The sequence below is a fragment of the Chlorocebus sabaeus genome, chromosome 1 (genome assembly GCF_047675955.1).
Source record: "Chlorocebus sabaeus isolate Y175 chromosome 1, mChlSab1.0.hap1, whole genome shotgun sequence".
Classification (NCBI taxonomy): Eukaryota; Metazoa; Chordata; class Mammalia; order Primates; family Cercopithecidae; genus Chlorocebus; species Chlorocebus sabaeus.
The window spans coordinates 104,385,446-104,413,264 of record NC_132904.1 but is presented as its reverse complement, the minus strand read 5'-3'; the positions used below and the strand labels follow the sequence as shown (position 1 = coordinate 104,413,264).

Below are 27,819 nucleotides of genomic sequence, written 5' to 3'. Positions count from 1 at the left end.
CTCGGCTCACTGCAACATGCACCTCCCAGGTTCAAGTGATTCTCCTGCCTCAGCCTCCTGAGTAGCTGGGACTACAGGTACGCACCACCATGCCCAGCTAATTTTTTTGTAGTTTTAGTAGAGATGGGGTTTCACCATATTGGCCAGGATGGTCTTGATCGCTTGACCTCATGATCTGCCTGCCTCAGCCTCCCAAAGTGCTGGGATTACAGGCGTGAGTCACAGCAACTGGTCTTTTTTATTTTTATTTTTGAGACGGAGTTTCACTCTTGTTGCTCAGGCTGGAATGCAATAGCGCGGTCTCAGTTTACTGCAACCTCCACCTCCTGGGTTCAAGTGATCCTCCTGCCTCAGCCTCCCAAGCAGCTGGGATTACAGGCATGCGCCACTATATCCAGCTAATTTCTGTATTTTTTGTAGAGACAGAGTTTCACATGTTGGCCAGGCTGGTCTCAAACTCTTGACCTCAGGTGATCTGCCCACCTCGGCTTCCCAAAGTGCTGGGATTATAGGCATGAGCCACCATGCCTGGCCTGACTGGCTTATTTTACTTAGCACAGTGTCCTCAAGGTCCATCCATGTTGTAGCCTATGACAGAATTTCCTTCTACTCAATGGAATAATGTTCCATTGTATGTATATGGCATACTTGCTCTATTCATCCACAAGGTTCATTCTTATACATATTTGCTTTAGCATAATGAGACAAAGTGGTTGCTTTGTTTATATAAACATTTTTAACTGCTTGATTTTCCTCTATTTAATTATTTTTCCTAAAATAATAAATAGACAAGGGATTATTTGACAGCACTGGAGTTTGCATACATTTACAAAGAATTACTTAATATATGATTAATGCAATCAAGTGTGAATTATATGTTGGGGAATTTGGAATTTTACACAAATGACATGATTGCTGAGGTTCTAAAAAATGTAAATGATATCTCAGAGTAAACAGTTGTCTAGTTTCCTAAAAGGCACTGAAGATAAGATGCTGTTTTTAAATGAAGGACAAAACTCCAGAGGCCCTGGACTGCTCAAGATTATTTTTGGTAGATGCCAGGCACAGTGGCTCACACCTATAATCCCAGTGCTTTGGGAGTCTGAGGTGGGAGGATAGCTTGAACTCAGGAGTCCAAGTTTGCAGTGAACTATGACTGCGCCCCTGCACTTCAGCCTGGGTGACAGATTGAGACCCTATCTCAAAAAAAAAAAGATCTGACAATGGCAACATTATATAGATCTTTTTTTTTTTTTTTTTTTTTTTTTTTTTTGAGACGGAGTCTTGCTCTGTCGCCCGGGCTGGAGTGCAGTGGCCGGATCTCAGCTCACTGCAAGCTCCGCCTCCCGGGTTTACGCCATTCTCCTGCCTCAGCCTCCCGAGTAGCTGGGACTACAGGCGCCTGCCACCTCGCCCGGCTAGTTTTTTGTGTTTTTAGTAGAGACTTATGTGTTATTATCATGAACTTTGTTGGATATGCACAGGCCTCTTAAAAAAGCAACAAAATAGTAAGCACTTGCTGACTTACTTAGGTAAAATGAACCAGATGTTCCTACCCTGGAACTTGTGGCTTTGCCAATTGTAAAATAGGCATTTAGAGGACAAAAGTACTTTGATGCCAGAGTCTCTTGGCATCAAGTAGCCTGTGAATGCATTAGCCTTGTGGGTGCCTGTTTTTCAGCATGACATTACATTCCTACTGCCCTTCTGGGAACAGTCGTTGTGTTGATGCTTTATTTTATTTGCTTCACTTGCCTTGTGGCCCTCAGCACTGTTTTCAAGAGGCTAAAACACAAGCCTCCCTACTCCTTTGATTATTATTGACTCTAACAGTCCCTGCCCTCGTCTAAGATTCTGAAACTTCGCACTTGTAACTTAGAATATTCTTTCTTCATACAAACAATCTTAAGATTCTTTTTCTTTGTGTAATTCCAGGGTCTTTCCATCAAAAATCAAGTGTGTGGTTGTAGAGGCCATATATATACTGACAAGACGTAATGGGTCATATTTCCCCTTTGAATATATGAATCAATTCCCCTATGGCTACCTTTTATTTTTCTTTCATGAAGTGATGCTTTCTTACTGTCCCTAGGACTCTCTGTTCAGCATTTACACTCTGTTTTCCTCTGTAGCAATTAATACATTCTGATATCCTATATAAATTTTACAGTTTATTTGGTTATAACCCAATTAGAAGATAAGCTCTATGAGAGCAAGGATTTTGTCTTTTTTTATTTTTATTTTTGAGACAGAGTCTTGCTCTGTGGCCCAGTCTGGAGTGCAGTGGTATGATCTTGGCTCACTGCAACCTTTGCCTCCCAGGCTCAACTGATCCTCCCACTTCAGCATCCCAGGAGCTGAGATTATAGACGCCTGCCACCTTGCCTAGCTAATTTTTGTATTTTTTTGTAGAAACGAAGTTTCGCCATGTTGCCCAGGCTGGTCTTGAACTCCTGAGCTCAAGTGATCTGCCCGCCTTGGCCTCCCAAAGTGCTGGGATTACAGGCATGAGCCACCACGCCCAGTCTTTTTTTCTTTCTTAAACGTTGTATCCCTAGTGTTTAAAACTGAACTGGGCATGCATGAGTCCTACCAGTATTTGTAAATGAACAAATAAACAACTGAATACATTCATACCTCATTAGCTTGTGCCCAGGCAGCATTCAAATGCTGAGGAAATGGGAGAATAAAAGAGATATATAAAAAAAGTTTATTTCTTTTCAATACTTATAGTAGAGATTTATAAAGTCAAAAGGGGAGAAATGGGCTGAAAATTGCACACTCTATACACATATAGGTGAAATAATCCACATTTTCTAAAGAACTAATGCATTTAAATGGGTAGTAATTCAAATTGTACTTTGCAGTGGATTCTGGAAGGCAGAACAAGTTATGTGTGAAAATGGAAATAATTTATTTGGAAATTAAAGAGAAATGTTTCTAGCTTCACTAATTGTCTTCAAGGTGTTAATGAAAGGATGCTTATTTTCTATTTGATACGGTACCAGAAAGTGTATAAAAGACTTCGCACTTATTCCAGTGCTTTCTGGTATCCTTTTGCAGAACAATAATGAGACAATGACCAGCTTCTCAAGATTATTTTATATTCCATATAACACAGTGGATTATGTGATCTAACATAACGAAAGGATATGTTTTCTTGGGTTGTAATTCTCCCACCATTTCTATGACTGCTGTTTGTTTCCATATGACTTTTTCTATATGGCTTTGTTTCATATGGCTTCATGTATCTTTCTACATCCTGGAATTTGTAACTGATGTGAATCCTTTTCTCATTTCATTTTACTTCTGAAATTATTCAGCTTTTATTTTCAAGTCATTTACACTCATTCTGTTCATTCTTTTGTCTATTTTTTTTTTTTTTAGATGGAGTCTCGCTCTGTCACCAGGCTGGAGTATAGTGACACAATCTCAGCTCACTGCAACCTCCACCTCCCAGGTTCAAGCAATTCTCCTGCCTCAGCCTCCTGAGTAGCTGGGATTGCAGGCACGTGCCACCACACCCAGCTACTTTTTGTATTTCTTTGTAGAGATGGAGTTTCACCATGTTGCCCAGGCTAGTCTCAAACTCCTGGGCTCAAGCAATTGGCCTGCCTTGGCCTCCCAAAGTGCTAGGATTACAGGCGTGAGCCATCGGCCTGGCCCCAAATTCTTTAATGTTCTTCCTATTGATAATTGGGTTGTTTGTTACTGTAGCATAACCTGGCCCATCTTGACTAATATGCAAGATAATTAACTGGAAGGAAAAGTTGTGCAGGAAAGGAAAAGAAAGTCATAGCGTATTCCAGGGCTCAACAATGAAAAGTATCTACATGGTCAGAGTAACCTAAGTGCTAAGAAATGACCTTACTAAAATTATGGTGTAACAATATTGACAAGTTTGGGGAGTGGGAAAAGTGAGGATATATGGTAAGTGTACAGATAACATAAAAACACAAACTTTAGCTGGGCACAGTGGCTCATGCCTATAATCCCAGCACTTTGGGAGGTTGAGGCAGGAGGATCATGAGGTCAAGAGATCAAGACCATCCTGGCCAACATGTAGTCCCAGCTACCTGTAGTCCCACCTACTTGGGAGGCTGAGGTGGGAAAATCACCTGAGCCCGGAAAGGTTGAAGCTGCAGTGAGCTGAGATCACACCACTGCACTCCGGCCTGGGGGATGGGCAATGGACTGAGAATCCTTTTAGGCTGGGGGTGGTGGGTGTGGGGGGTGGTGCGGGGTGAAGGCTGTGCTTTAAAACCACCACATGCAACTTCTGCTCAAATCCCCTGGCCAGAACTACTCACATGACTCTGCCTAAGTGCAATAGAGAAGGGAAATATAATCCTCCCATGTGTCCAGAAAAACAAGAAGCATTAGATATGAATGAACCCTAAATGTCCCTACCACATCGTCTTTTTCTTGTTTTCTGCTTTTTGCTAAATTTTCCATGTACTTCTCAATAATTCAATCTCAAACTCTGCCAGTTGCCTTATTGTAAGAAGTTTATTTCCATTAGCTTTTCTATCAATTTCATCTTCCCGAGGTCTCTCCTACAACCTTCTGCCCTGCTCCAATCTGGCATGGCTGTCCTTGGTATCTGCAGCACATATGTGATCCTAAGATCTCCCTTCACCATCTTCCTGGGGAGTTCCCTTGCCTTTCTTCAGAGGTGGAGCTGTTCCTTGTACCCCATGTCTTCTTCAGCCCTGGTTTACTTGTGTGTGTGAATGTGTGTGTGTAGCACATCTTCAAGTAGCTTCCTTAAAAAAAGTTGCATGAGGTAATATTTTGAAATCTTGCATATTGATTTATTCTGCTCTCACAGTTGAGTGATAACATGGCAAGACAGAGAATTCGCCCAGATTTTTATTCTTTTTTTTTTTTTTTTCCAGTTGATGCTATTTCTTTCTCAAAAATTTGAAGTCATTTCTCCATTGCCTTTCAGTTTCCACTGTTGTTTTTGGAAAGTCTCAAGCCAATCTGATTCCGGATCGATATTTTTTTTCAATGTGTCCTGTTTTTTCTCTCTGGAAGTTTGTAGGAACTTCTCTGTGGTTCCAGTGTTCCGAAATTTCCTAATGACTGCCTTCGTGTTTCTACTTTCATCTATTGTGTTGGGTCATTCTAATCTGAAAACTCAGGTCCCTACATTTTAGAAAACTTTCTTGAATTGCTTTACTAATTCTTTCTCTCCTCTGTTTTTTCTCTTCTATCTTTCCAGAATGCCTAATATTTGCATATTGAACTTTGTGGATTATAGTCCTTTATTGTTTTTTAAAAAAATCATCTTGGTGGGGTGCCGTGGCTCACGCCTGTAATCCCAGCACATTGGGAGGCCGGGCCAAGGTGGGTGGATCACGAGGTCAGGAGATCAAGACCCTCTTGGCTAACACGGTGAAACCCCGTCTCTACTAAAAAAATTACAAAAAATTAGCCAGGCGTGGTGGTGGGCGCCTGTAATCCCAGCTACTCCGGAGGCTGAAGCAGGAGAATGACGTGAGCCTGGGAGGAGGAGCTTGCAGTGAGCTGAGATGGCGCCACTGCACTCCAGCCTGCATGACAGAGCAAGACTCCATCTCAAAACACACACACACACACACACACACACACACACACACACACACACATATATATAGTATCCTGTTCCTTTATGGTTGCAATTTTTTCCTTATTATCTCTTAGAGAAAATTAAGGACAGGTTTTGTTTTTGTATTTTAACATTCTCGTTTTCCCTTATTAAGTTTCTGTTTCTCCCGTTGCTGTTTCCTGTCTGTTTGTTTGTTTTGGTCCCTAGGTTTCACATTACAAATTTCCTAATATTTCTTGTCATCTTTCATGAAGACTAAATGCTTCACTGTAAGATGATCATGCTGGACCATTTAATTCAGCAAACTCGAATGTTGGTATCTTTAATTCTTTCCTCTTGGCTTGGTCAGACTCCCCAGAAATAATTTTACCAGGGTTTTGCCTGAAGGGTGAAGGCTTGACTGCCAGCACTTTGAGGAGCTGAGTGGGGAAAGGGGGCTAGACAGTTTTAGCATCCAACATGACAATATTCACTTAAAGCCCTTACTTTCAATAAGGAACCCCAACCTCAAAATGCCTGGTGCTTCCAGCCAAAGACCCTATTTTTGATTCTTTTCAAAGAATAAGTTTCCAGTTTTTTTGCCAATGTGGTTGGCGGGGGAGAGAAAATTGTTTGATATATGGAATGGGGGAAGAAATGGCAGAATCCCATCCTTCTTAAATAGACTGACACTCAATGATCCTTATTTTAGTACTGCCACTTCCAGAAGTATCTGGTGCCACCATTTCCCAAGTCTTTGGAGGGAGGGATTCAAGAGTATACATTGGGTTGGGTTTTAGATTTTTTTTTTTTTACCATTAGCTCAGAAATCAGTTTTCTTGAATCTGCGAATTCATTTACCATTCCCCATTTGCTTTCCTGCTTCCAAAATTTTGTTGCTCTTGGCTCCTACCTGTTTTCCTTGTTCAAGGATTTATGGTTGGAAAAAATACTATTGTCATTTTAGTAAGGTTTCAGGAAAAAAAAAGCTAAAATAGACACAGATGTTCCATCTGCTATCTTCACAAGAAACCCCCCCCCCCTTTTTTTTTTGTAGAGATGGGGTTTTGCTGTGTTGCCAGGCGGTCTTGAACTCATGAGCTCAGGCGATCTGCTGACCTCAGTCTCCCAGAGTGCTGGGATTACAGGCATGAGCCACCATGGCTGGCTGGCTTCTTTTTTTTTTTTTTTTTTTTTTGAGATGGAGTCTTACTCTGTCACCCAGGGGATTGTAGTGGGACAATCTCGGCTCACTGCAACCTCCGCCCCCCGGGGTTCAAGCAATTCTCCTGCCTCAGCCTCCCAAGTAGCTGGGATTACAGGCGCCTGCCACCACGCCTGGCTAATTTTTGTATTTTTAGTAGAGATGCCGTTTCACCATCTTGGCCAGACTGGTCTTGAACTCCTTACCTTGTGATCCACCCGCCTCAGCCTCCCAAAGTGCTGGGATTACAGGTGTGAGCCACCATGCCTGGCCTGGCTGGCTTCTTTTTCTATTGTTATTGTTTCCTACTGTCCTCTTACTACTGATAAATCCAGCACGTCCCAGAATCAAGCATCACCTTCTTTGGGATACATCCCCTGAAACTGGTCATCACCCTAGGCACAGATGACAATTCCTCCTGTTCTGTCACTGAAACTTAATTAAGTACTCACCAGCTCTTTCTGCAATTGTTTGATTATTTTCTTTCTGGCCTGGTGCGGTGGCTCATGCCTGTAATCCCAGCACTTTGGAAGGCCGAGGTGGGCAGATCATGAGGTCAGGAGTTTGAGACCAGCCTGGCTAACACAGTGAAACCCTGTTTCTACTAAAAATACAAAAGTTAGCCAGGCGTGGTGGCATGCGCCTGTAATCCCAGCTACTTGGGAGGCTGAGGCAGGAGAATCTGGGAGGTGGAGGTTGCCTTGAGCTGAGATTATTTTCTTTCTTTGCTATAAGTCTGTGAGAAAGACGTCTGACTAGTCTCCAGTATCTATTAACAGAACTCCAGGAGTTTTAGCTGACACATAGTAACCCATCGAGAGACTATATTCCCCCAGCTTCTCTTGCAGCTAATTGTGGTGGCCATGACACTAAATTTGGATCAACGGGATATAAGAAGGATTGTATGCAGTCTGACATTCATCTACATGAAGAAGTCAATTGCCCACACTTCCTCTTTTTCCTTCCTGCTTGCTAAGAAATGAAAATGACCAGAGAACCCTAGAAACTGATGTTGAGGCAGAGCCCCCTGATTATCCAGGACCGCTCATTCTGGATTACTACTTTTTTTTTTTTTTTTTTTTTTGAGATGGAGTCTCTGTTACCCAGGATGGAGTGCAGTAGCATGATCTCAGCTCACTGCAACCTCTGCCTCCTGAGTTCAAGCAATTCTCCTGCCTCAGCCCCCCGAGTAGCTGGGACTACAGGCAACTGCCACTATGTCCAGCTAATTTTTGTATTTTTAGTAGAGATAGGGTTTCACTATGTTGGCCAGGCTGGTCTCAAACTCCTGACCTCAAGTAATCCACCCGCCTCAGCCTCCCAAAGGGCTGGGATTACAGGCATGAGCCACCGCACCCAGCCTCTGGACTACTATTATAAGAGAGAAATAAAGCTCTACCTTATTTAAGTTGCCATATCTTGGCAGTCTATTATAACAGTGTAGCCTGGATTCTACCCGATACAGAGACTGTATGGACCTTGAATGTGAGATTATAACTTATTTATTTTATCTTTAATGCCTGGCATATATTTAAGGTAAATAAATGCATGGATTTCCACAAGTAAATCCTTGTCTTGATTAATTTCATCTTCTCCAGGAAAAAAAAAAATGGGACAGCATTTAAGGTTTGGAAAGTTATTTCATAGTACTTATGAAGCTTTAGGACATCACATTCAGTATGTGCCCAGCTTTGCCCAATACCCAGCACTTCTTATCTAACAAGGCTAACCATTTCACAGAAGTTTCTCCACTTCAGTGTTAAAGTTCATTGCTGTTACTAAGTGTAGCAGTGTAGTCACTGAGTATTGCACAGAGGGGAGAGTTATTTGTTACTGATGCCACCGGTGTTTGCTGACAGTTATCTCTATTGCTACTACTGTGTAAAGCTATTTCTCCTTTTGTTTTCAGAATATAGCAATAAAATAATGGTTTGGGTAAACATAATAATTAACTTGGGTGGATGGGAAGTTGAGTTGTATGCAAACCAAAATACTTCTCAGGACAGAAATCATACAAAATTCTAGCTTGCCCTCTGGGGGGACACACACACACACACACACATACACACCCCCCCACCCACACACACACCCATACACCATGCCATTAAAACTTGTTTCAACCATGACAAGAAGATGGGCATAGCAGAAAGAGCATTGAAAACGTTCAGAGAACTGGGTTATTGTGCAAACCAATAATAAACTATAAGTCCTTGGGCAAGTAACAGCCTCTATGGACATTAATTATATTATATAAGAAATGAGGCTGAGTGTTGGTGGCTCATGCTTGTAATCCCAAAAGGCCGCGGCAGGAGGATCGTTTGAAGCCAAGAGTTACAGCCTAGGCAACAAAGCAAGACCCCATCTCTAAACAAGCAAGCAAACAAACAAATAACAAAAATTAGCCCAGGAGTTCCAGGATGCAGTGAGCTATGATCATGCCACTGCACTTCAGCCTGAGTGACAGAGCAAGAACCCCTCTCAAAAAACAAATAAACCAAGAGACTATTGTTTTAGATTGTCTCTCTGCTCCTTCCCAGTCCGATGGCTGTAGTTACTTACCTATCAAAATGGCCAAAATGTTCACCACAGTGCGGTTGACCTCTGTAGTTTTCTCATGTGTCCTTGCTTCTTCACTTGGACTTTGTTTTCAATTTACCTCTTACTCTTTTTCCTCTCTTCCAAAAGTTCTCTGCTATACAATAATTATACTTTCTATTCCATTTTTGATTATCTTTTTAGCATCTACCCATCTGTTCTATCAAATGTCAGTCTTTTTTTTTTTTTTTTTTTGAGATGGAATCTCTCTCCGTTGCCCAGGCTGCAGTGCAGCAGTGCGGTCTCGGCTCGCTGCAACCTTCCCCTCCCAGGTTCAAGCAATTCTCCTGCCTTAGCTTCCTCAGTAGCTGGGATTACAGGTGTCTGCCATCACACCCAGCTACTTTCTGTATTTTCAGTAGAGACAGGCTTTCACTAAGCCAGGCTCGTCTCCAACTCCTGACCACAAGTGATCTGCCTGCCTCAGCCTCCCAAAGTGCTGGGATTATAGGCATGAGCCACTGCGACTGGCCCAAATCTGTCTTAAATTTCCCCTCCTATTAGCTTCATTAAATTTTGCTTTCTTAATGCCATTGCCTTTCTACAGTCTTTTATATCTAAGAAATCTAAAATCATGATCATTTGTCCATTTGCTCCTTTATCTTTCATCCAGATTTACTAGTGATCCTCATCGGAAGGCTTTGTGCTTAAAACAAGTGCTAATAGTTTATATGATCTGTGTAAAAATATGACAAGTGGCTAGAAGTCAGGCAAGAAGATAAATCTTTTAATTTTGAATGAGGGGACAAAAAGTAGGGACTCTCAAGAGCTATTAGATCTCTACCTAAAATATAGTAATCAAGTATTTAAAAAAGCAGAGTTGAGGAAATCATCCAGAAGCATCACTAACACATAGAGAATCATATGAGAGAATAAACGGCAAAGGTCCTCAAATATATTCCTAAAATTTAAGGAATTGCCTACACTTTTTCTTTAAAGTATCAGTTCCTAAAGTGTGTTTTGCAGAACACTAGTACTGCAAAACACTGTGTAATAGAACTGTGGGTTGGGAAACACCGTATCTGCCTTGGGGGTTCACAATGTGTATTAGTATAGTAAAAGTCCTCTGAGAAGTCCTGCAATGACCCAGCATTTTCAAAACTATTTGATCAAGAAACCCTTTTCTCAAATTACATCTATTAATATCACGTGGAAAAATGCTACTGTAAAGAAAAATGATAGGCAATGCCTATAATTTGAGAACATATACTCTGTCTTCATAATGCCTTCTCTTATAGCTAGGAACTTCTTAGTATCTACCTAACTTAGGTAGATTGTGCGAGGTGGAATTTTTTTTTTTTTCCTGAGATGGAGTCTTGTTCTGTCGCCTGGCTGGAAGGCAGTGGCGTGATCTTGGCTCACTGCAACCTCTGCCTCCCGGGTTTGAGCGATTCTCCTTCCTCAGTCTCCTGAGTAGCTGGGATTATAGGCACTTGCCACCACGCCTGGCTAATTTTTTGTATTTTAGTAGAGACAGGGTTTCACCATGTTGGCCAGGATGGTCCCGATCTCTAGACCTCGTGATCCAACCACCTCGGCCTCCCAAAATGCTGGGATTACAGGCATGAGTTACTGAGCCCAGCCGAGGTGGTCATTTTTAAAACAAACTTCCCTGAATCATATATTACCAGAATTGATTAACAGTTACTGACATTTAGAGGCAGATTTATTAAAATCATGAAGGATAAGCTTGTAGCAATTTTGCTTTAGAAATAATTAAAATAGGCGGGGCACAGTGGCTCACCCCTGTAATCCCAGTACTTTGGGAGGCTGAGGCAGACGGATCATTTGAGGTCAGGAGTTTAAGACCAGCCAGGCCAACATAGTGAAACCCCATCTCTATTAAAAATACAAAAATTAGCCAGGCGTGGTGGCGTGTGCCTGCAGTCCCAGCTACTTGGGAGGCTGAGGTGGTAGGATTGCTTGAACCGGGAGGCAGAGGTTGCAGCGAGCCGAGATCATGCCACTGTACTAGAACCTAGGTGACAGAGTGTGACTCATCTAAAAAAAAAAACTAATAATAATAATAATATTGCTTAAATTATATCTGATGATGTTCCCTGGTGTGTGTGTGTGTGTACCTCAATATCACTTAAGGGGCTTACCTTTCTTTGCCACTGCTTGACAGAGCAGGCCAGAAGAAAGCAAATTCCCTCTAAATCAGTCAGGATACAAATAACTGGCTCTTTATATATTAAAGTAAATATTTTTGGACAATTTCAAGAAATTCCTCTTCAAACTTTTAAGTCACATTGCTATGGAAGGTAAATTATCAAAAAATCATTGCATGCTAGCCAAATTGACTGACAACGCCTGGAAATTTCCTCTCTCTCGGACTGAGTAAAGCACTTTTCTTCCCACAACAACTTCACTGCGGCGATCCATGGACTCACAACCATATCTCTAACTTTTTCTAGCCCTTGTTTTGAAAGCTCAATATGAAGCCAGTGAGTCAGAATAGGTGATCACTGCTACGGCATGATGAGAGAAAATTCCAACACCCATCGACCACGTATGAATACTTCTGCAACAGGGAAATGTTATTTCCAGATGAAATAAATACTCCAGGCAGGTCTCTCATTACATTCTTTTCTTTTCTTTCTTTTTTTTTTTTTTGTGTTGCCCAGGCTGGAGTGCAGTGGTGCGATCTCGGCTCACTGCAAGCTCCGCCTCGCGGGTTCACGCCATCCTCCTGCCTCAGCCTCCAGCCGGGACTACAGGCGCCTGCCACCATGCCCAGCTAATTTTTTTTTTTCTATTTTTAGTAGAGACGGGGTTTCACTGTGTTAGCCAGGATGGTCTCGATCTCCCGACCTTGTGATCTGCCCGCCTCGGCCTCCCAAAGTGCTGGGATTACAGGCATGAGCCATCAAGCCCAGCCCCATTCCTTAATGTTCTATCTTAGCTTAAGAGAGAGAAGTGGCTGGACATGGGTGGTTCATGCCTGTAATCCCAGCACTTTGGGAGGTCGAGGCAGGCAGATTGCCTGAGGTCAAGAGTTCAAGACCAGTCTGGCCAACATGGTGAAATCCCGTCCCTACTAAAAATAGAAAAAAGTTAGCCAGGCATGGTGGCATCCCCCTGTAATCTGAGCTACTTTAGAGGCTGACGCAGGGGAATCACTTGAACCTGGGAGGTGGAGGTTGCAGTGAGCTGAGATGGTGCCACTGCACTCCAGCCTGGGCGGCAGAGTGAGACTCTGTCAAAAAAAAAAAAAAAAAAGAGAGAGAGAGAGAGAGAGAGAGAAGTAGCTGAACAACCAAGACACACAAAATTATTAATAGTTGAAAATAACGTGGCCGGCCATGGTGGCTCATGCCTGTAATCCCAGCACTTTGGGAGGCCGAGGTGGGTAGATTGCTTGAGCTCAGATGTTTGAGATCAGCCTGGGCAACACAGTGAGACCCCATCTCTACCAAAAATACAAAAAAAAAAAAAAAAAACAAAAAATTGCCAGGTGTGGTGGTGTGTATCTGTGGTCCTAGCTAACTAATTGGGAGGCTGAGGTAGAAGAATCAGTTGAGCCTGGGAGGCAGAGGCTGCAGTATGTTGGGGGTTGGGGGAAAGAACATTAAGAAATGGCTTTTCGATTGAGATATAGGGAGAGTAAAAGGGAGGATAAGTCAAGGTTTTACTATCCAAAAACATAAAGAAAGGTGGGAAGGTCCCACATGCCCCAAGAGTGAGCTTTACCTACTTTACAATTTTGCCTGTGGTTGGCCCAGGGCCCTCAGACATTTGGTGTAGAATATTTAGTTTACTTCAGGGTGTATTAATCACCTACACAGACTAATACAACACTGAGGCTGTGGCTATATACATGCTAAACCAATTAATTTATTGGTGAAAAAAAGAAAGAAAAATAATCACAGGTTTTCAAATGTCTGGCTAGCTTCTAGACTAAACTGATGATACAACCACACAAAATGTTCTGAGTGCTCTGAGTAGACACTGAAAATAATCTTTTTCTCCTTTTTTTTTTTTTTGAGACAAGGCCTCTCTCTGTTGCCCAGGCTGGAGTGCAGTGGCACAGTCATGGCTCACTGCAGCCTCGGCCTTCAGGACTCAAGTGATACTCTTACCTCAGCCTCCCATGTAGCTGGGATTACAGGGGCACACCACCATGCCTGCCTAATTTTTTTATATTTTTGTACAGACGAGGTCTCACTATGTTGCCCAGACTGGTCTCGAACTCCTGGGCTTAAGAGATCCACTCGCTTTAGCCTCTCAAAGTGTTGGGATTACAAGCATGAGCCACGTGCCCAAAAATGTCTGGCTACACAGATTATCTCTTGGCACTCTGGTGCACTTGTTAGAAATGATGCTGTCTCATTCTTTTTTTTTTTTGAGATGGAGTCTTGCTCTGTTGCCTAGACTGGAGTGCAGTGGTGTGATCTCGGCTCACTGCAACCTGCCCCTTCTGGGTTCAAGCAATTCTCCTGCCTCTGCCTCTCGAGTAGCTGGGATTACAGGTGTGCCCCATGCCCAGCTAATTTTTGTAGTTTTAGTAGAGACGGGGGTTTCACCATGTTGACCAGGCTGGTCTCGAACTCCTGACCTCAGGTGATCTGCCCGGCTCGGCCTCCCAAAGTGCTGGGAGAACAGGTGTGAGCCACCACGCCCGGCCATCTCATTCTTATATGCCATTTTACTCTCAAACACCATAAAATAGACACTTTGGAGGTGACTGCTCATTTCCCTTGTCTGTGAATTTCTCTTTCCAAAAAAGTGGACCTTTACAGATACATTTACATTATCTGACTCATAATACCTACTTAGCATATTTATGTTATAATACATTTGCATTATATGTATGTGTAACTCAATAACCTGACTGCAGGGGAGCTGATTCACTAGCTAGTTAAATAGTCAATGAGCTATTTTTTCTTTCAAGAGTTTGAATAAGAGGCTCAGAGACTGAAAGTTGGGAGCCAACAGAGTTGGAGAATGGAAATAGACTAGAGGGGAAGTCCACAAACTCTCATTTTAAAATTTTCCATACTTCCTAGCCGGGCGTGGTGGCAGGTGCTTGTAATCCCAGCTACCCGAGAAGCTGAGGCAGGAGAATCACTTGAACTCAGGAGGCAGGGCTTGCAGTGAGCCGAGATTGCGCTACTGCACTCCAGCCTGGGCGACAGAGCAAGACTCCGTCTCAAATAATAATAATAATAATAATAATAATAATTCCGTACTTCCAAACACCTGGATGTTCAGTGAACTTTTGCTTTCATGAAATCTGTATCGTTTATATAATTTATTCCCTACTACTTAAACTAATTTGGGCCTGGTGCAGTGGTTCATGGCTGTAATCCCAACACTTTGGGAGACCAAGGAGGGAGGACCACTTGAAGCAAGAAGTTCAAAACCAGCCTGGGCAATATAGTGAGACCCCATTTCTACAAATTTTTTTTTTTTTTTTTTTTTTTTTTTTAATTAGCTGGGTGCCCTAGCATGTGCTTGTAGTCCTAGCTACTCAGGAGGCTAAGGTAAGAGGATCACTGGAGCTGAAGAGTTTCGGCTGCAGTGAGCTGTGATCGTGCCACTGCACTTCAGCCTGGGCCACACAGCAAAATTCTGTCTCTAAAAAAATAAATAAATAAACGAATTTGGCTAGATTTCTACTACTTACTACACAATTTTAACTAAGACATTATATTACCTGATGACACAACTATAGCTTACCTTTCTATTAATAACTTGGAACTACAGTAGACTGCAGTGATTATGGTAATCTCTGCTCTGTTACCTATGCAATTATGAACCCACCAATCGTTTTCTTCATTTTTTTTTTTGAGATGGAGTCTCGCTCTGTCACCCAGGCCGGAGAGCAGTGGCGCAATCTCAGCTCACTGCAACCTTGCAACCTCTACCTTCTGGGTTCAAGGAATTTTCCTGCCTCAGCCTCCCAAGTAGTGGAGATTATAGGCATGCACCACCATGCCCAGCTAATTTTTTTTTGTATTTTTAGTAGAGATGGGGTTTCCCATGTTGGCCAGACTGGTACCAATCATTTTCTACTGAAGGAACAAAAAATCATTTTCTGTTGAAGGCCATGAACCGCAGTGAGGGAGCTGAGAATCAAATGAGAGCCTTTTTAAAAAGAAACAAAACCAAAAACAACTAATTTAGTTTAGAGATTTAAAAAAGTATCTTAGGAAGAAATTTAAAATGTTAGTATTGCTTGCTTTTAAAATTAAGAACAGAGTACATAAATGAAATCACTTTGAAACATTAACTTTATATGGATGTTTTGAAGAGGCGGAAGAGAAAACAGACACATGCGGGAGCCAATGGGAGAAAAGAAGATAAGCCACTGGGATAAGGGAAGATAAGCTAAAAGGAAATGGAAGAGTAAGAGACACATTAAAATAAAAATGAGGGGGAGGAACAGAGGATGAGAGTAAACTATGAGTATGGAGAGATGAGGAAAGGGGTAAAGAAAAATAAAAATAAGCTGGAGGAGGGCTAATGTCAGAGGTGTTCGAACCAGAGTGACCCATTTTGAGCGAGGGCTAGGAAAATGATGCCGTGGCCGGGTGCAGTGGCTCATGCCTGTAATCCCAGCACTTTGGGAGGCCAAGGTGGGCGGGTCACTTGAGGTCAGGAATTCGAGACCAGCCTGGCCAAGATGGTGAAACCCTGTCTCTACTAAAAATACAAAAACTAGCTGAGTATGGTAGCACACACCTGTAATCCCAGCTACTTGGGAGACTGAGGCAGGAGAATTGCTTGAATCCAGGGGGCAGAGGTTGCAGTAAGCCAGGATGACACCACTGCACTCCAGCCTGGGTAACAGCGAAACTGTCTCAAAAAAAAAAAAAAAAAAAAAGGAGGCCAAGACTTGCTGGGCTGCATTCCCAGAAAGTTAGGCATTCCTAGCCTCTAGATGTTTGTGGCTACGGGAATAAATTAATAATGTTTGCTAAACAGACCCAGACTTGGGAGTGTCCAGCTATTCCAATATCTGGAGAACAAACGCGTTCCTAATTTTGCTTTAAAGATAATAGTATCGATTCTTGCAAAATATAGTCATTAAGAAAATTAATCCTTTATCACAAACCCTTGCAGCAGAGCACATCTCCTCATATATATACAAGCATTGTACCTAGGGTGGATGCGTTCCTCCTCCTACTTTCAGGCACGTCCTACTCTGTCTATGGAGTAGCTGTTCTTTTACCACTTTACTTTCTTAATAAACTTGTTTTTATTTTGCACTGCAGACTCGCCCTGAATTCCTTCTTGTGCGAGATCCAAGAACCCTCTCTTGGGGTCTGGATCGGGACCCCTTTCCTGTAACAGTAAGACACCTGGCAAGGAGAAAGATACATAGCATAGGAGGAGCTAGGGGAAAAAACACGGAGAGGCAGGCAGAGGCCGGTAGATTTAGTGGTAATAGTTAGGGGTCGCTCCCAATTTTGTGGGGGAAGGGGAAGGGAGAGGAGGGAGGCTGTTTTTTTTTTTTGAGACGAAGTCTCGCTCTTGTTTCCCAGACTGGAGTGCAATGGCATATTCTTGGCTCACTGCAACCTCCGCCTCCCAGGTTCAAGCGATTCTCCCACCTCAGCCTCCCGAGTAGCTGGGATTACGGGCGCCTGCCACCACACCTGTCTAATTTTTGTATTTTTAGTAGAGACAGGGTTTTACCATGTTGGCCAGGCTTGTCTTGAACTCCTGACCTTAGGTGATCAACCCACCTCAGCCTCCCAAAGTGCTGGGATTACAGGTGTGAGCCCCCATGCCCGGCCTAAGGCTGTCTCTTATAGCACTTACTGCTTACAGCCCTTAACTAAGTTAATTAATTGGTTAAGTTTGTCTGCAGGTCTTCCATTGCTACAAACCTCAAGTATTTAGTGGTTCTGCTCAAAGAATATGCTAAGGCAACTTATCAAGGGAGCTATTCCCAAATTATACTCCTTAGAGCACCGGTTATCATAGATTTTCTTTTTCTTCTTTTTAGAGACAGGGTCTAGCTCTGTCACCCAGGCTAGAGTACAGTGGCATGATCATAGCTCACTGAATCTCGACCTCCTGGGCTCAAACCACCTTCCTGCTTCGGGCTCCTGAGCAGCTGGGGCTGCAGGTCCATGCCACCATGCCCAGTTAATTAAAAAAAATTTTTTTTTGGTTAGAGACAGAGTCTTGATATGTTCTCTATGCTGGACTTGAACTCCTGGCCTCAAGTGATCTTCCTGCCTCAGCTTCCCAAAGTGTTGGGATTACAGACGTTGAGTCACCGCACCCAGCCTAGATTTTCATATTTTAAAAATAGCCTCTAAAATAAGTTGGGAAATACTAGGTTAATCAAAGTTAAACAGGTTTCTTTGCTGCAGTACTTCTTTGAGCCTTTCATATGAATTTTAAGAGAGTGCCATATGGAATACAGGGATTTCCAAACTTACTTGATCACAGAATGCATCTTTTAAAAAGAATCACAGGCTGGGTGCGGTGGCTTACGCTTGTAATCCCAGCACTTTGGGAGGCTGCGGCTGGTGGATCACTTGAGGTCAGGAGTTTGAGACCAGCCTGGCCAACATGGTGAACCCTCGTCTCTACTAAAAGTACAAAAATTAGTTGAGCATCGTGGTGGGCACCTGTAATCCCAGCTACTCAGGAGGCTGAGGCAGGAGAATCGCTTGAACCTGGGAGGCAGAGGTTGCAGTAAGCCGAGATTGTGCCATTGCACTCCAGCCTAGGCGACAAGAGCAAGACTCCGTCTCAAAACAAAACAAAACAAAACAAAATAAAAAAGAATCACAGGTGAGGCACAGTAGCTCATGCCTGTAATCCCAGCACTTTGGGAAGCCGAGGCGGGCAGATCACTTGAGACCAGGAGTTTGAGACCAGCTTGATGAAACCCCCATCTCTACTAAAAATACAAAAATTGGCCGGGTGCCATGGCGCATGCCTGTGATCCTAACTACTCGAGAGGCTGAGGGAAGAGAATCGCTTGAACCTGGGAGGCGGGGGTTGCAGTGAGCCGAGATCGTTCCACTGCACTCCAGCCTCAGGTGACAAAGTGAGACTCCGTCTCAAAAGAAAGAAAAATGTATATATATAATCACAGGAATGAGTTTTCTGCAGAGCACTCCTTGAGAACACTGCACGAGGAGAACATTAACACCCCAAAGGCCAGGCAACGTCAGATAAAAGGCCAAACCTGGTTCAAAGCCTAGAGGTTTCCTATTCCTATAGCTAACATCGCTATGTATTTATCTCATATTATATTCATATAACTTTAAATGCTTTTTATGGGAAAAGTTCAAAATTTCTATTCTTACCTTTAATGCTCTCCGTACACCTAGCTCTTCCAATATATTAACACTGTATTAAATAATATTCTCGTTTCCTCTACTGCTAACCTAATCCCAGCACTTTGGGAGGCTGAGGTAGGAAGATTACATGAGCCCAGCAGCTCGAGACCAGCCCGGCCACCCTGGTGAAACCTCATCTCCACTAAAATTACAAAAAGTAGCTGGGCGTGGTGGCACACACCTGTAGTCCTAGCTACTCGGGAAACTGAGGCATAATAATTGCTTGAACCTGGGAGGCATAGGTTGCAGTGAGCTGAGATCTGGCCACTACAGCCAGCCTGGATGACAGAGCAAGATTGTCTCAAAAAACAAAACAAAACCAAAAATGATAAAAACATGATTACTAGCTTCCCCCAACACCCACAATGCCAAAGGCATCTTTCCTACATCCTAGGCACATAGTGGCCCAGTCTAAGTGTCTTCTTGTAACTAAGTTCTCCCCAGTCAATTGAGAGCCGAAAGAATCTATACCGTGTTGGCCTCACTTGCTTAAAAGAAACTTTGCTTGGTTTAGAGCGGCTCTTTCTTCTTCCCCTGACACACAGTGTGCTTACAACCCAGCTTTGCTCTCGTAGATGATGGTAACATCCTAGGCATGGCAGAAAATGAAGGGAGAAGGAACCTAATGATGGCCTGGTGCAGAACCACTCCACCAACTGGGACCACTCTATACACAAGAGAAAAATAAACTTTCATCTTTAATGAAGGCACTATACTTCTAAATTTCCTTAATATACAAATCTACAGATATGCTCACATATACATTCTTTTTCTAAACCTTTTTCACTTTCATTTTGTCCCTTTTTATTTCAGGCAAGTAGTTATCCTCTATTCGCATGTTACTCTGAACATTGAAAACTAAGGCTGGCCAGGAGTGGTGGTTCAGGCTTGAAATCCCAGCATTTTGGGAGGCTGAGGTAGGTGGATTGCTTCAGCCCAGGAGTTTCAGACCAACCTGGGCAACATGGCCAAACCTTGTCTCCACAAAAAAAACATACAACAATTAGCTGGGCGTGATGGCGTGTGCCTGTAGTCTCAGCCACTTGGGAGGCTGAGGCAGGAGAATTGCTTGAGCCTGGGAGGTGTAGGTTGCAGTGAGCCAACATTGTGCCACTGCATTCCAGCCTGAGTGACAGACCCTGTTTAAAAAAAAAAAAAAAAGAAAGAAAGAAAGAAAACGAAGGCTAATCATGATCATAATCATAAACTCACTATCCTATTGTTCTGTAATACATTTACTATGCTCTCAAGCTACCTCATGAGCTGTCTAAGTAGGTTCCTTTTTGTAGGTTTATATCCAATCACCAATAAACCTTCAAATATGACATTTCCCACAAATTCTTCATGATATGATTATGACTAATGACAGGAATACATCTTCATGATATACAGTACCTTTCTACAAAATAAAATATGCAACGGTATCTATTATTCAAAATTAGAATCTGTAATTTCTTGACGAAAGATACAGAGTGATTTAATAGTAATTGTTTTAAATGCAATCTTATGGAAAACATTCTGGTAAATGAGAGAAAAGCAAGTATTTGGAGGTAGCTACAGAAATATGTATGTATTTACAAACAGAACTTTGGTAAAGAGCCAAACAAAATAAAGTATGACTCACTGTCAGTAAACATTCCCTAAATGTCATTGCATTATAATGCGAGAGTTACTGTTGGGTTTTAATAATGTATATAAAATGAATTATTATTTACATTCTTCTTCAAGGCATTAAAAAGCAATCATTTAGGCCAGGTAAGGTGGCTCACACGCCTGATATCTCAGCACTTTGGGAGGCTGAGGCGGGTGGATCACCTGAGGTCGGGAGTTCAAGACCAGCCTGACCAACATGGGGAAACTCCTGTCTCTATTAAAAATACAAAATAAGCCGGGTGTGGTGGTGCACACCTGTAATCCCAGCTATCCAGGAGGCTAAGGCAGGAGAATTGCTGGAACCTGGGAGGCGGAGTTTGCAGTGAGCCAAGATCACGCCATTGCACTCCAGCCTGGGCAACAAGAGCGAAACTCCGTCTCAAAAAAAAAAAAAAAAGAAAAAAGTTAAAAAACAATCATCTATATCATCTATTTAGCATACAGGTCTTTAAAGTCTAACAAATTAATTATCCTTTAATTTCTTGTCAATAAGTTGACCTACTTTTTGTTTTTTGTTTTTTTTTTTTTGAGATCAAGTCTGGCTCTGTCACCCAGGCTGGAGTGCAGTGGCATGATCTCGGCTCACTGCAAACTCTGCCTCCCAGGTTCAAGCGATTCTCCTGGGATTACAGGAGCGCATTACAGTAGCTGGGATTACAGGCGCGCATCACCATGCCCAGCTAATTTTTGTATTTTTGGTACAGACGGGGTTTCACCTTCTTGGCCAGGCTGGTCTCGAACTCTTGAGCTTGTGATCCACCAGCCATGGTCTCCCAAAGTGTTGGAATTACAGGCGTGAGCCACCCTACCCAGCCAAGTTGAGCTACTTTTTTTTTTTTTTTTGAGACAGAGTCTGGCTCTGTCGCCCAGGCTGGAGTGCAGTGGCCGGATCTCAGCTCACTGCAAGCTCCACCTCCCAGGTTTACGCCATTCTCCTGCCTCAGCCTCCCGAGTAGCTGGAACTACAGGCGCCGGCCACCTCGCCCGGCTAGTTTTTTGTATTTTTTAGTAGAGACGGGGTTTCACCGGGTTAGCCAGGATGGTCTCGATCTCCTGACCTCGTGATCCGCCCGTCTCGGCCTCCCAAAGTGCTGGGATTACAGGTTTGAGCCACCGCGCCCGGCCAGTTGAGCTACTTTTAAGGAAATAATTAAACACCAAGATTTTACTACCCACGTTTCTTGTAGTTGCAACTCAAAGTAGCTGTTAGAAGTTTAAGACATAAAGGTTTATATTGTATTCACTTCAGAGAGTGGGTCAAGAGCTAACAGTAAATGCTTTTATTCTGAGCCTGATGTATTGCAAAGTTTACCTCTGATTGAGATCACATGTCAAGGAATTGGCAATCAACTTTAGAATGGTAAAACTGGAAGGAATGTTAGAGATCATAATGACTTTCATTTTACAGATGAGGAATGAAAGGTTTGAAAAAGTATTTTAATAAAAGGAGGCTTCTTGAAAAGGAAAAACATTTTTCATGGAATTCTAAATGTTGTACAAATCCAATCAATAATCTTTTAACACCTCTCTGAAGGGCTGGCCTTACCATCTTTCCACTTCACACACAGGAAAACTAAGGTATAAGCAAGCTAAGCAGTTCACTCATTATCTCTATGAATCAGCATCATTGCTGGGAACGGAAGCCAAAACTTTGAATGTTGGACCATTCTCACAGATGTAGGCTGATCTCATTCGCAGTGATGCTGGCTGGGGGCGAGGGGAAGCCATGTTTGGGAAGTCCCCTCATGGAACACTGCATTTCACAGAGTACTTGCTGACTAATGCAAAATGCTTCCTTAAATGAGTTCCAATGGATAATGCAGTCTTTAAGAAACAAAACAGTGCAACATGATTTCACCATCTTCCTCTAAAACGAAGTGCCTTTGAATCCTAGACATTTAAAATTTGCTTTAAACCTGCTTCCATCTCAAATATGGAAGTGCATATAATTTTATTTACTTTTTATTTACACGAGTCGCCTTTGTGAAGCCCTTCATGTCCCCAGTGAATATTTAGGAGGAGACTATTCATTTGGATCCCTCCTTCTGTCTTTATAAATATTATCACCCTGGAATGTTAAGTACTGATCATAAGCAAAATAAAAGTTCCTGGCAAATCTCAATATATGTCTTTTTCCCACCGAACATTACAAACTTCTAAAGACAACTCAACCCTTCACACACACACACCCTCTGCCGTGCCAGTGTCCCTGATGTTGCATCTAGTTAACCTACAAGGCCCATTCCCACGGGTCATGACCCAGTATTTCTATGACCACATTCAGTGCTGTGAGGTGCCCAAACCATTACCGCATACACCTCTCTGTGAACCATGCCCAGTGAGCTCATGCAGGAACCTGGGTTGGAGCGCTCCTTGCAAAAGGATCCATCACGAATCTGGGAACCCTCCCTCTCGGTTCTCCCTGGCCACACAGCGTGGGAGCCGCTGGGTTAGGGCAGGAAAAGGGGCGCCTGCTTGGAGGAGGGTGGTCGGGTCAGGCTGTGCGCAGCCAGGGAAGCCGAGTTTGGGGAGAAGGCAGCCGGGGAGTCGAAGGGGATCAAAATACCCACAGGGGCAGAAAGATTTGGGGAAGAGGGGGCGGCGAGGACGACCCCAGTTCAGGCGGGAAAGGAAAGATGGAAAGGGGGCGCAGGAAATGGGCGCCAAAGAAAGAAGTGAGAAATTGCGGAGGAGGAAGTCGTCCCTGGAAGAGGAGGGGCAAAGGGGAAGCGAGAATGGAGTGTTTGCACTTTCGAGAGGGAAGGGCCAGAGCCTCCCTCGACCAGGGCCGGCGGGGCGGGCGCCTGGGGAAGAGGCGTCCGGGCGGGCCGAGGGGGCGGCGCGGTGCCCGAGGTCCCCGGGGTCCCTACCTGAACCGCTCCTGTCCCGCCGTGTCCCAGAGCTGCAGCTTGATCCTCTTGCCCGGCTCGATCTCCAGCAGGCGGGAGAAGAAGTCCACGCCGACGGTGGGGTCGCAGGCGGGGGAGCGCAGCCCGGGGAAGCGGCCCTGGGTGAAGCGGTGCAGGAGGCAGGACTTGCCCACGGTGGAGTCCCCGATCACGATGAGGCGGAACTGGTAGATCCAGATGGTCTCCATCGCTCACGTGCCCCGCTGGCTCCCGGGCCGCCCCACCCGCGGGGTAAGTTCGGCGGCGGGAACTGTCCTTTCAGCACCTCGCGGGCGCCTGCCCGCCGCCTTCCAGCATATTCCTGCGGCTGTGGCCACCGCCTGGTGCCCGCCCTCTCGGGAGAGAGAGGCGGGGCCAGGCCCGGCTAGGGGCGGGGCCTCAGGACGGGGGCGGGGCGGGGGCGGTGGCGCGTGGGAGGGGGAAGCAGGTTTGCTGCCGCGAACTCCCGCCCCTGACCGGCTGCAAATCATTCTCCCTCAACGCTCACTGGGCACCGGGAGGAAAGTGGGCGCGGCGAGAAGACGTGACGGCAGCAACAACCAAGGAAAATGAAGCAAGGGCTCAACTCCGGGAGGGTCAGCCAATGAAAAGTGAGAGTCGTTTTCTTACAGTCGTCAGGGCGGGTTCGTCAGATTTGGGCTCCGATTTTGGAAGTCCCTGAGGCCATGACTTGGGTCATTGCTTTGTTTCCTCTTTTTTTTTTTTTTTTTTTTTTTTTTTTGTCTTCAAGGCTGGAGTGCAGTGGTGAGATCTCGGCTCATTGCAGCCTCAAGAGATCTGCCCACCTCAGCCTCCCAAGCAGCTGGGATCACGGGTGTGCGCCACCACACCTGGCTAATTTTTTCCTGGGTTTAAAAAAAATTTTTTTTGTAGGCGTGGTCTCGCTATGTTGCTTAGGCTGGTCTCGAACTCCTGGGCTCAAGCAATCAATCCACCTCAGCCTCCTGAGTAGCTGGGACTACAGGCGGGGGCTACCACAACCCGCTAATTTTTTAAACTTTTGTAGAGATGGGGACTTGCTGTGTTGCCCAGGCTGGTCTCAAACTCCTGACCTCAAGGGATCCTCCTGGCTCGGCCTCCCAGTGCTGGGATTACAGGTATGAGCCACTGCACCCTGCTTTCTTGTCTTGATGAGAGCCATCTCCAAGGCTTTTTAAGGTGAAGGAGTTTTGGGCAGGATTGAAATAAATTTGCACAGCCAGTTCTGGGTGCTTCTAGCAAGGGCTCTGGCTGTTGCTGCCTGCTCCCACTGTCTGTTCTTCACTGCTGTGAGAAGAGTGAGAAACTCAAAGTATCATCCACATACCCTCTGGGGCCCTCCAACCCTGGGGACAGTGGCAAGAGAAAAAAAAAAAAAAGCGGGGGAAATGTTGAGATGCTCATGAGAGTTTCAGCTCTCCTTAGTCTCCATTGTTTAAGTCAGAAGGCGAACAGGTGGTTTCTTAGCTCATGTCTGATCAATGATGTAAGCAAACAAAGCAGAACTTAAAATTCTGGTGAGATCTTACTACTTTCTTGTGCCTTTCCTCAAACTGAGTAATAGTGATGTCAAGGTTTATCTTTAAAAAGTTAAACAGTTTAAAAGTGTGTGTTTAGGCCGAGCGCGGTGGCTCACGCCTGTAATCCCAGCGCTTTGAGAGGCCGAGGTGGGCGGATCGCCTGAGGTCAGGAGTTCGAGACCAGCCTGGCCAACATGGCGAAACCTCGTCTTTATTAAAACTACAAAAATGGCCGGGCGCAGTGGTTCACGCCTGTGATCCCAGCACTTTGGGAAGCCGAGGTGTGTGGATCACGAGGTCAGGAGTTCAAGACCAGCCTGGCCAAGATGGTGAAACCTCGTCTCTACTAAAAATACAAAAATTAGCCGGGCGCGGTGGCAGGCCCCTGTAATCCCAGCTACTTGGGAGGCTGAGACAGAAGAATCGCTTGAACCTAGGGTGCAGAGGTTGCAATGAGCTGAGATCGCGCCACTGCACTCCAGCCTGGGCGACAAAGCATGACTACCTGTCTCAAAAAAAAAAACAAACAAACAAAGAAAAAAAGAAAGCTACAAAAATTAGCCAGGCATGGTGGCACATGCCTGTAACCCCAGGTATTTGGGAGGCTGAGGCAGGATAATCGCTTGAACACGGGAAGTGGAGGCTGCAGTGAGCCGAGATTGCGCCATTGCACTCCAGCCTGGGCAACAAGAGTGAAACTCTGCTCAAAAAAAAAAAGTGTGTGTTTACCAAAACAAAATTTTCAACAGTTCCACTTTTTTCTTGTGCACATCCCAATTTCTGATATCGGTATTCATGCTTATTTCCTTTCCTGTTTTGGAGGAAGAGGTGTTGCTCTGTTTAATCCCCTTCCATTTATGTTTTTGGGGCTTTTCCTCAACAGTTGACTTTTATTTCATACCTTTTATACCTTGAATCTCCCCTTCTCCAGTGGCTTCTGCTCCTCAGCCTATAAACATGCTTAATTATCTACAATTCTAAAAGTAAGCAAAACACCTCTCCATGACGCCTCCGCTTCAGATTGTTGACTTCTCCATCATTCTCCTTTTCAAATATCAGAAATGACGATCTATTATCACTTCTCATCTACCAGTTAGTCTTCAAGGAGGCTTATATACCCTTAACATACTCTCTGTACTAATATACCACTGCTTTTGATAAGACTGTCAGGGACTTCCTGATTATTAAATCCAAGCTCCCACCCCCACCATCCTCACCACCACCCCACTGCACTGTCATCTAGCTTTAGTTGTCATTCTCCTTTTTTTTTGAGACGGAGTCTCGCTCTGTTGCCCAGGCTGGAGTGCAGTGGTGCAATCTCGGCTCACTGCAACCTCTGCCTCCCAGGTTCACACCATTCTCCTGCCTCAGCCTCCTGAGTAGCTGGGACTACAGGCACCCACCACCACGCCTGGCTAATTTTTTGTATCTTTAGTAGAGACGGGGTTTCACCGTGTCAGCCAGCATGGTCTCCATCTCCTGACCTCATGATCCTCCCGCCTCAGCCTCCCAAAGCGCTGGGATTACAGGTGTGAGCCAGCGTGCCTGGCTTTTTTTTTTTTTTTTTTTTTTTTTTTTTGAGACGGAGTCTTGCTCTGTCTCGATCTCGGCTCACTGCAGCCTCCACCTCCTGGGTTCAAGTGATTCTCCTGTCTCACCTTCCTGAATAGCTGGGACTACAGGTGTGCACCACCACACCCAGCTAATCTTTGTATTTTTAGTAGAGATGGGGTTTCACCACGTTGGCTAGACTGATCTCGAACTCCTGACCTCAAGTGATCCGCCTGCATTGGCCTCCCAAAGTGCTGGGATTACAGGCATGAGCCACCACGCCTGGCTGTGACTGAATTTTCTGTAAGCACAACCTGAACACTGTTACTCCTTGGCTTCCACAAAAGCATTCTCTCCTAATTTTCTGTTCTTTTTAACCTTCTTCAATGACTCCTCTTTCTATGATTCATTTCTTTAATACTGAAGATCTTAAGAGATCCATCCTTCATTTCTTCTCCCTCTCCCCCCCTTTTCCTTCACTTTGGGCTTTTTCTGGCAACCTCATGTACTCCGGTGACTTCAGTTACCCCCTTACCCATATCAAATGTCTTCCCCCAATCTCTGCTCTGTATTCAGGACCCGCATTTCCAACTACTTCTCTTAGATGTTGGATATGCATTTCAGACCCAACGTATCGGTGTTGGTTAGGATTCTTTGAAAAAAACTTCAGTTAGGGTGATATTAAAAGATGAGCGTGCTTATTCTAAAGATACAGAGTGTTTTTACAGAATCCACAGACAGGAATGATGTTGGCTTCAGAAAGGTATTTGAACTGGGAAAGAGAAAGCTGCCACCGGCTGGGCACAGTGGCTCATGCCTCTAATCCCAGCACTTTGTGAGGCCGAGGCAGGTGGATCACCTGAGGTCAGGAGTTCGAGACCAGCCTGACCAATATGGTGAAACCTTGCCTCTACTAAAAATACAAAAATAAGCCGGGTGTAGTGGCATGCACCTGTAGTCCCAGCTACTCGGGAGGCTGAGACAGGAGAATTGCTTGAACCTGGGTGGCGGGGGTTGTAGTGAGCGGAGATCATGCCACTGTACTCCAGCCTGAGCAACAGAGCAAGACTCCGTCTCAAAATAAATAAATAAACAAAATAAATAAAAGAGGAAGCTGCAAGAGACTCAGGCAGAATGTCTGTCTCTTTCATCTCCACTTCCTTCTGACATCTGCTAATTCTTAACTTTCTGCGGGCCCACTTTCTCTGCTGCTTAGTCCATGTTGAAGACTATAGCTGCTGCAGTTTCCTGTTAGATGTCCAGGCACGCACAGACACTTATTTTCATTTCTCTGTAAAGACAACCTAGTTGTCTCAGTTTGGAACAGATGTTTGTACCAAAGAGATACAGTGGGCGTGGTGGCAGGCCATGCAGTAGGTCAATCTGTTTTGATAGGATATAGGGAATCTTTGCAGTCCTAGATAAAGGGTGGATCAATGGCTTCTCTTTGGATCAAAAATATATTTTCTAGAATGTCAGAAAATGAACTTAGTAGCTTTCTTGCCATGTCTTCTTTTCCTGTATT

The 27,819-nt window shown here is 44.3% G+C and overlaps 1 protein-coding gene across 1 annotated transcript in view; it reads right to left on the bottom strand.

The window, feature by feature from the left end:
* The window catches only part of RAB39A (RAB39A, member RAS oncogene family), a 34,166-nt gene extending 10,598 nt beyond the window's left edge, over nucleotides 1-23,568 (bottom strand). The window contains exon 1 of the mRNA XM_008020744.3: nucleotides 23,206-23,568. Within this exon, the coding sequence (XP_008018935.1) occupies nucleotides 23,206-23,432 (227 nt within the window). The 5' untranslated portion in view covers nucleotides 23,433-23,568. The remainder of the gene's footprint in view (nucleotides 1-23,205) is intronic.
* Nucleotides 23,569-27,819: the final 4,251 nt, after the last annotated feature.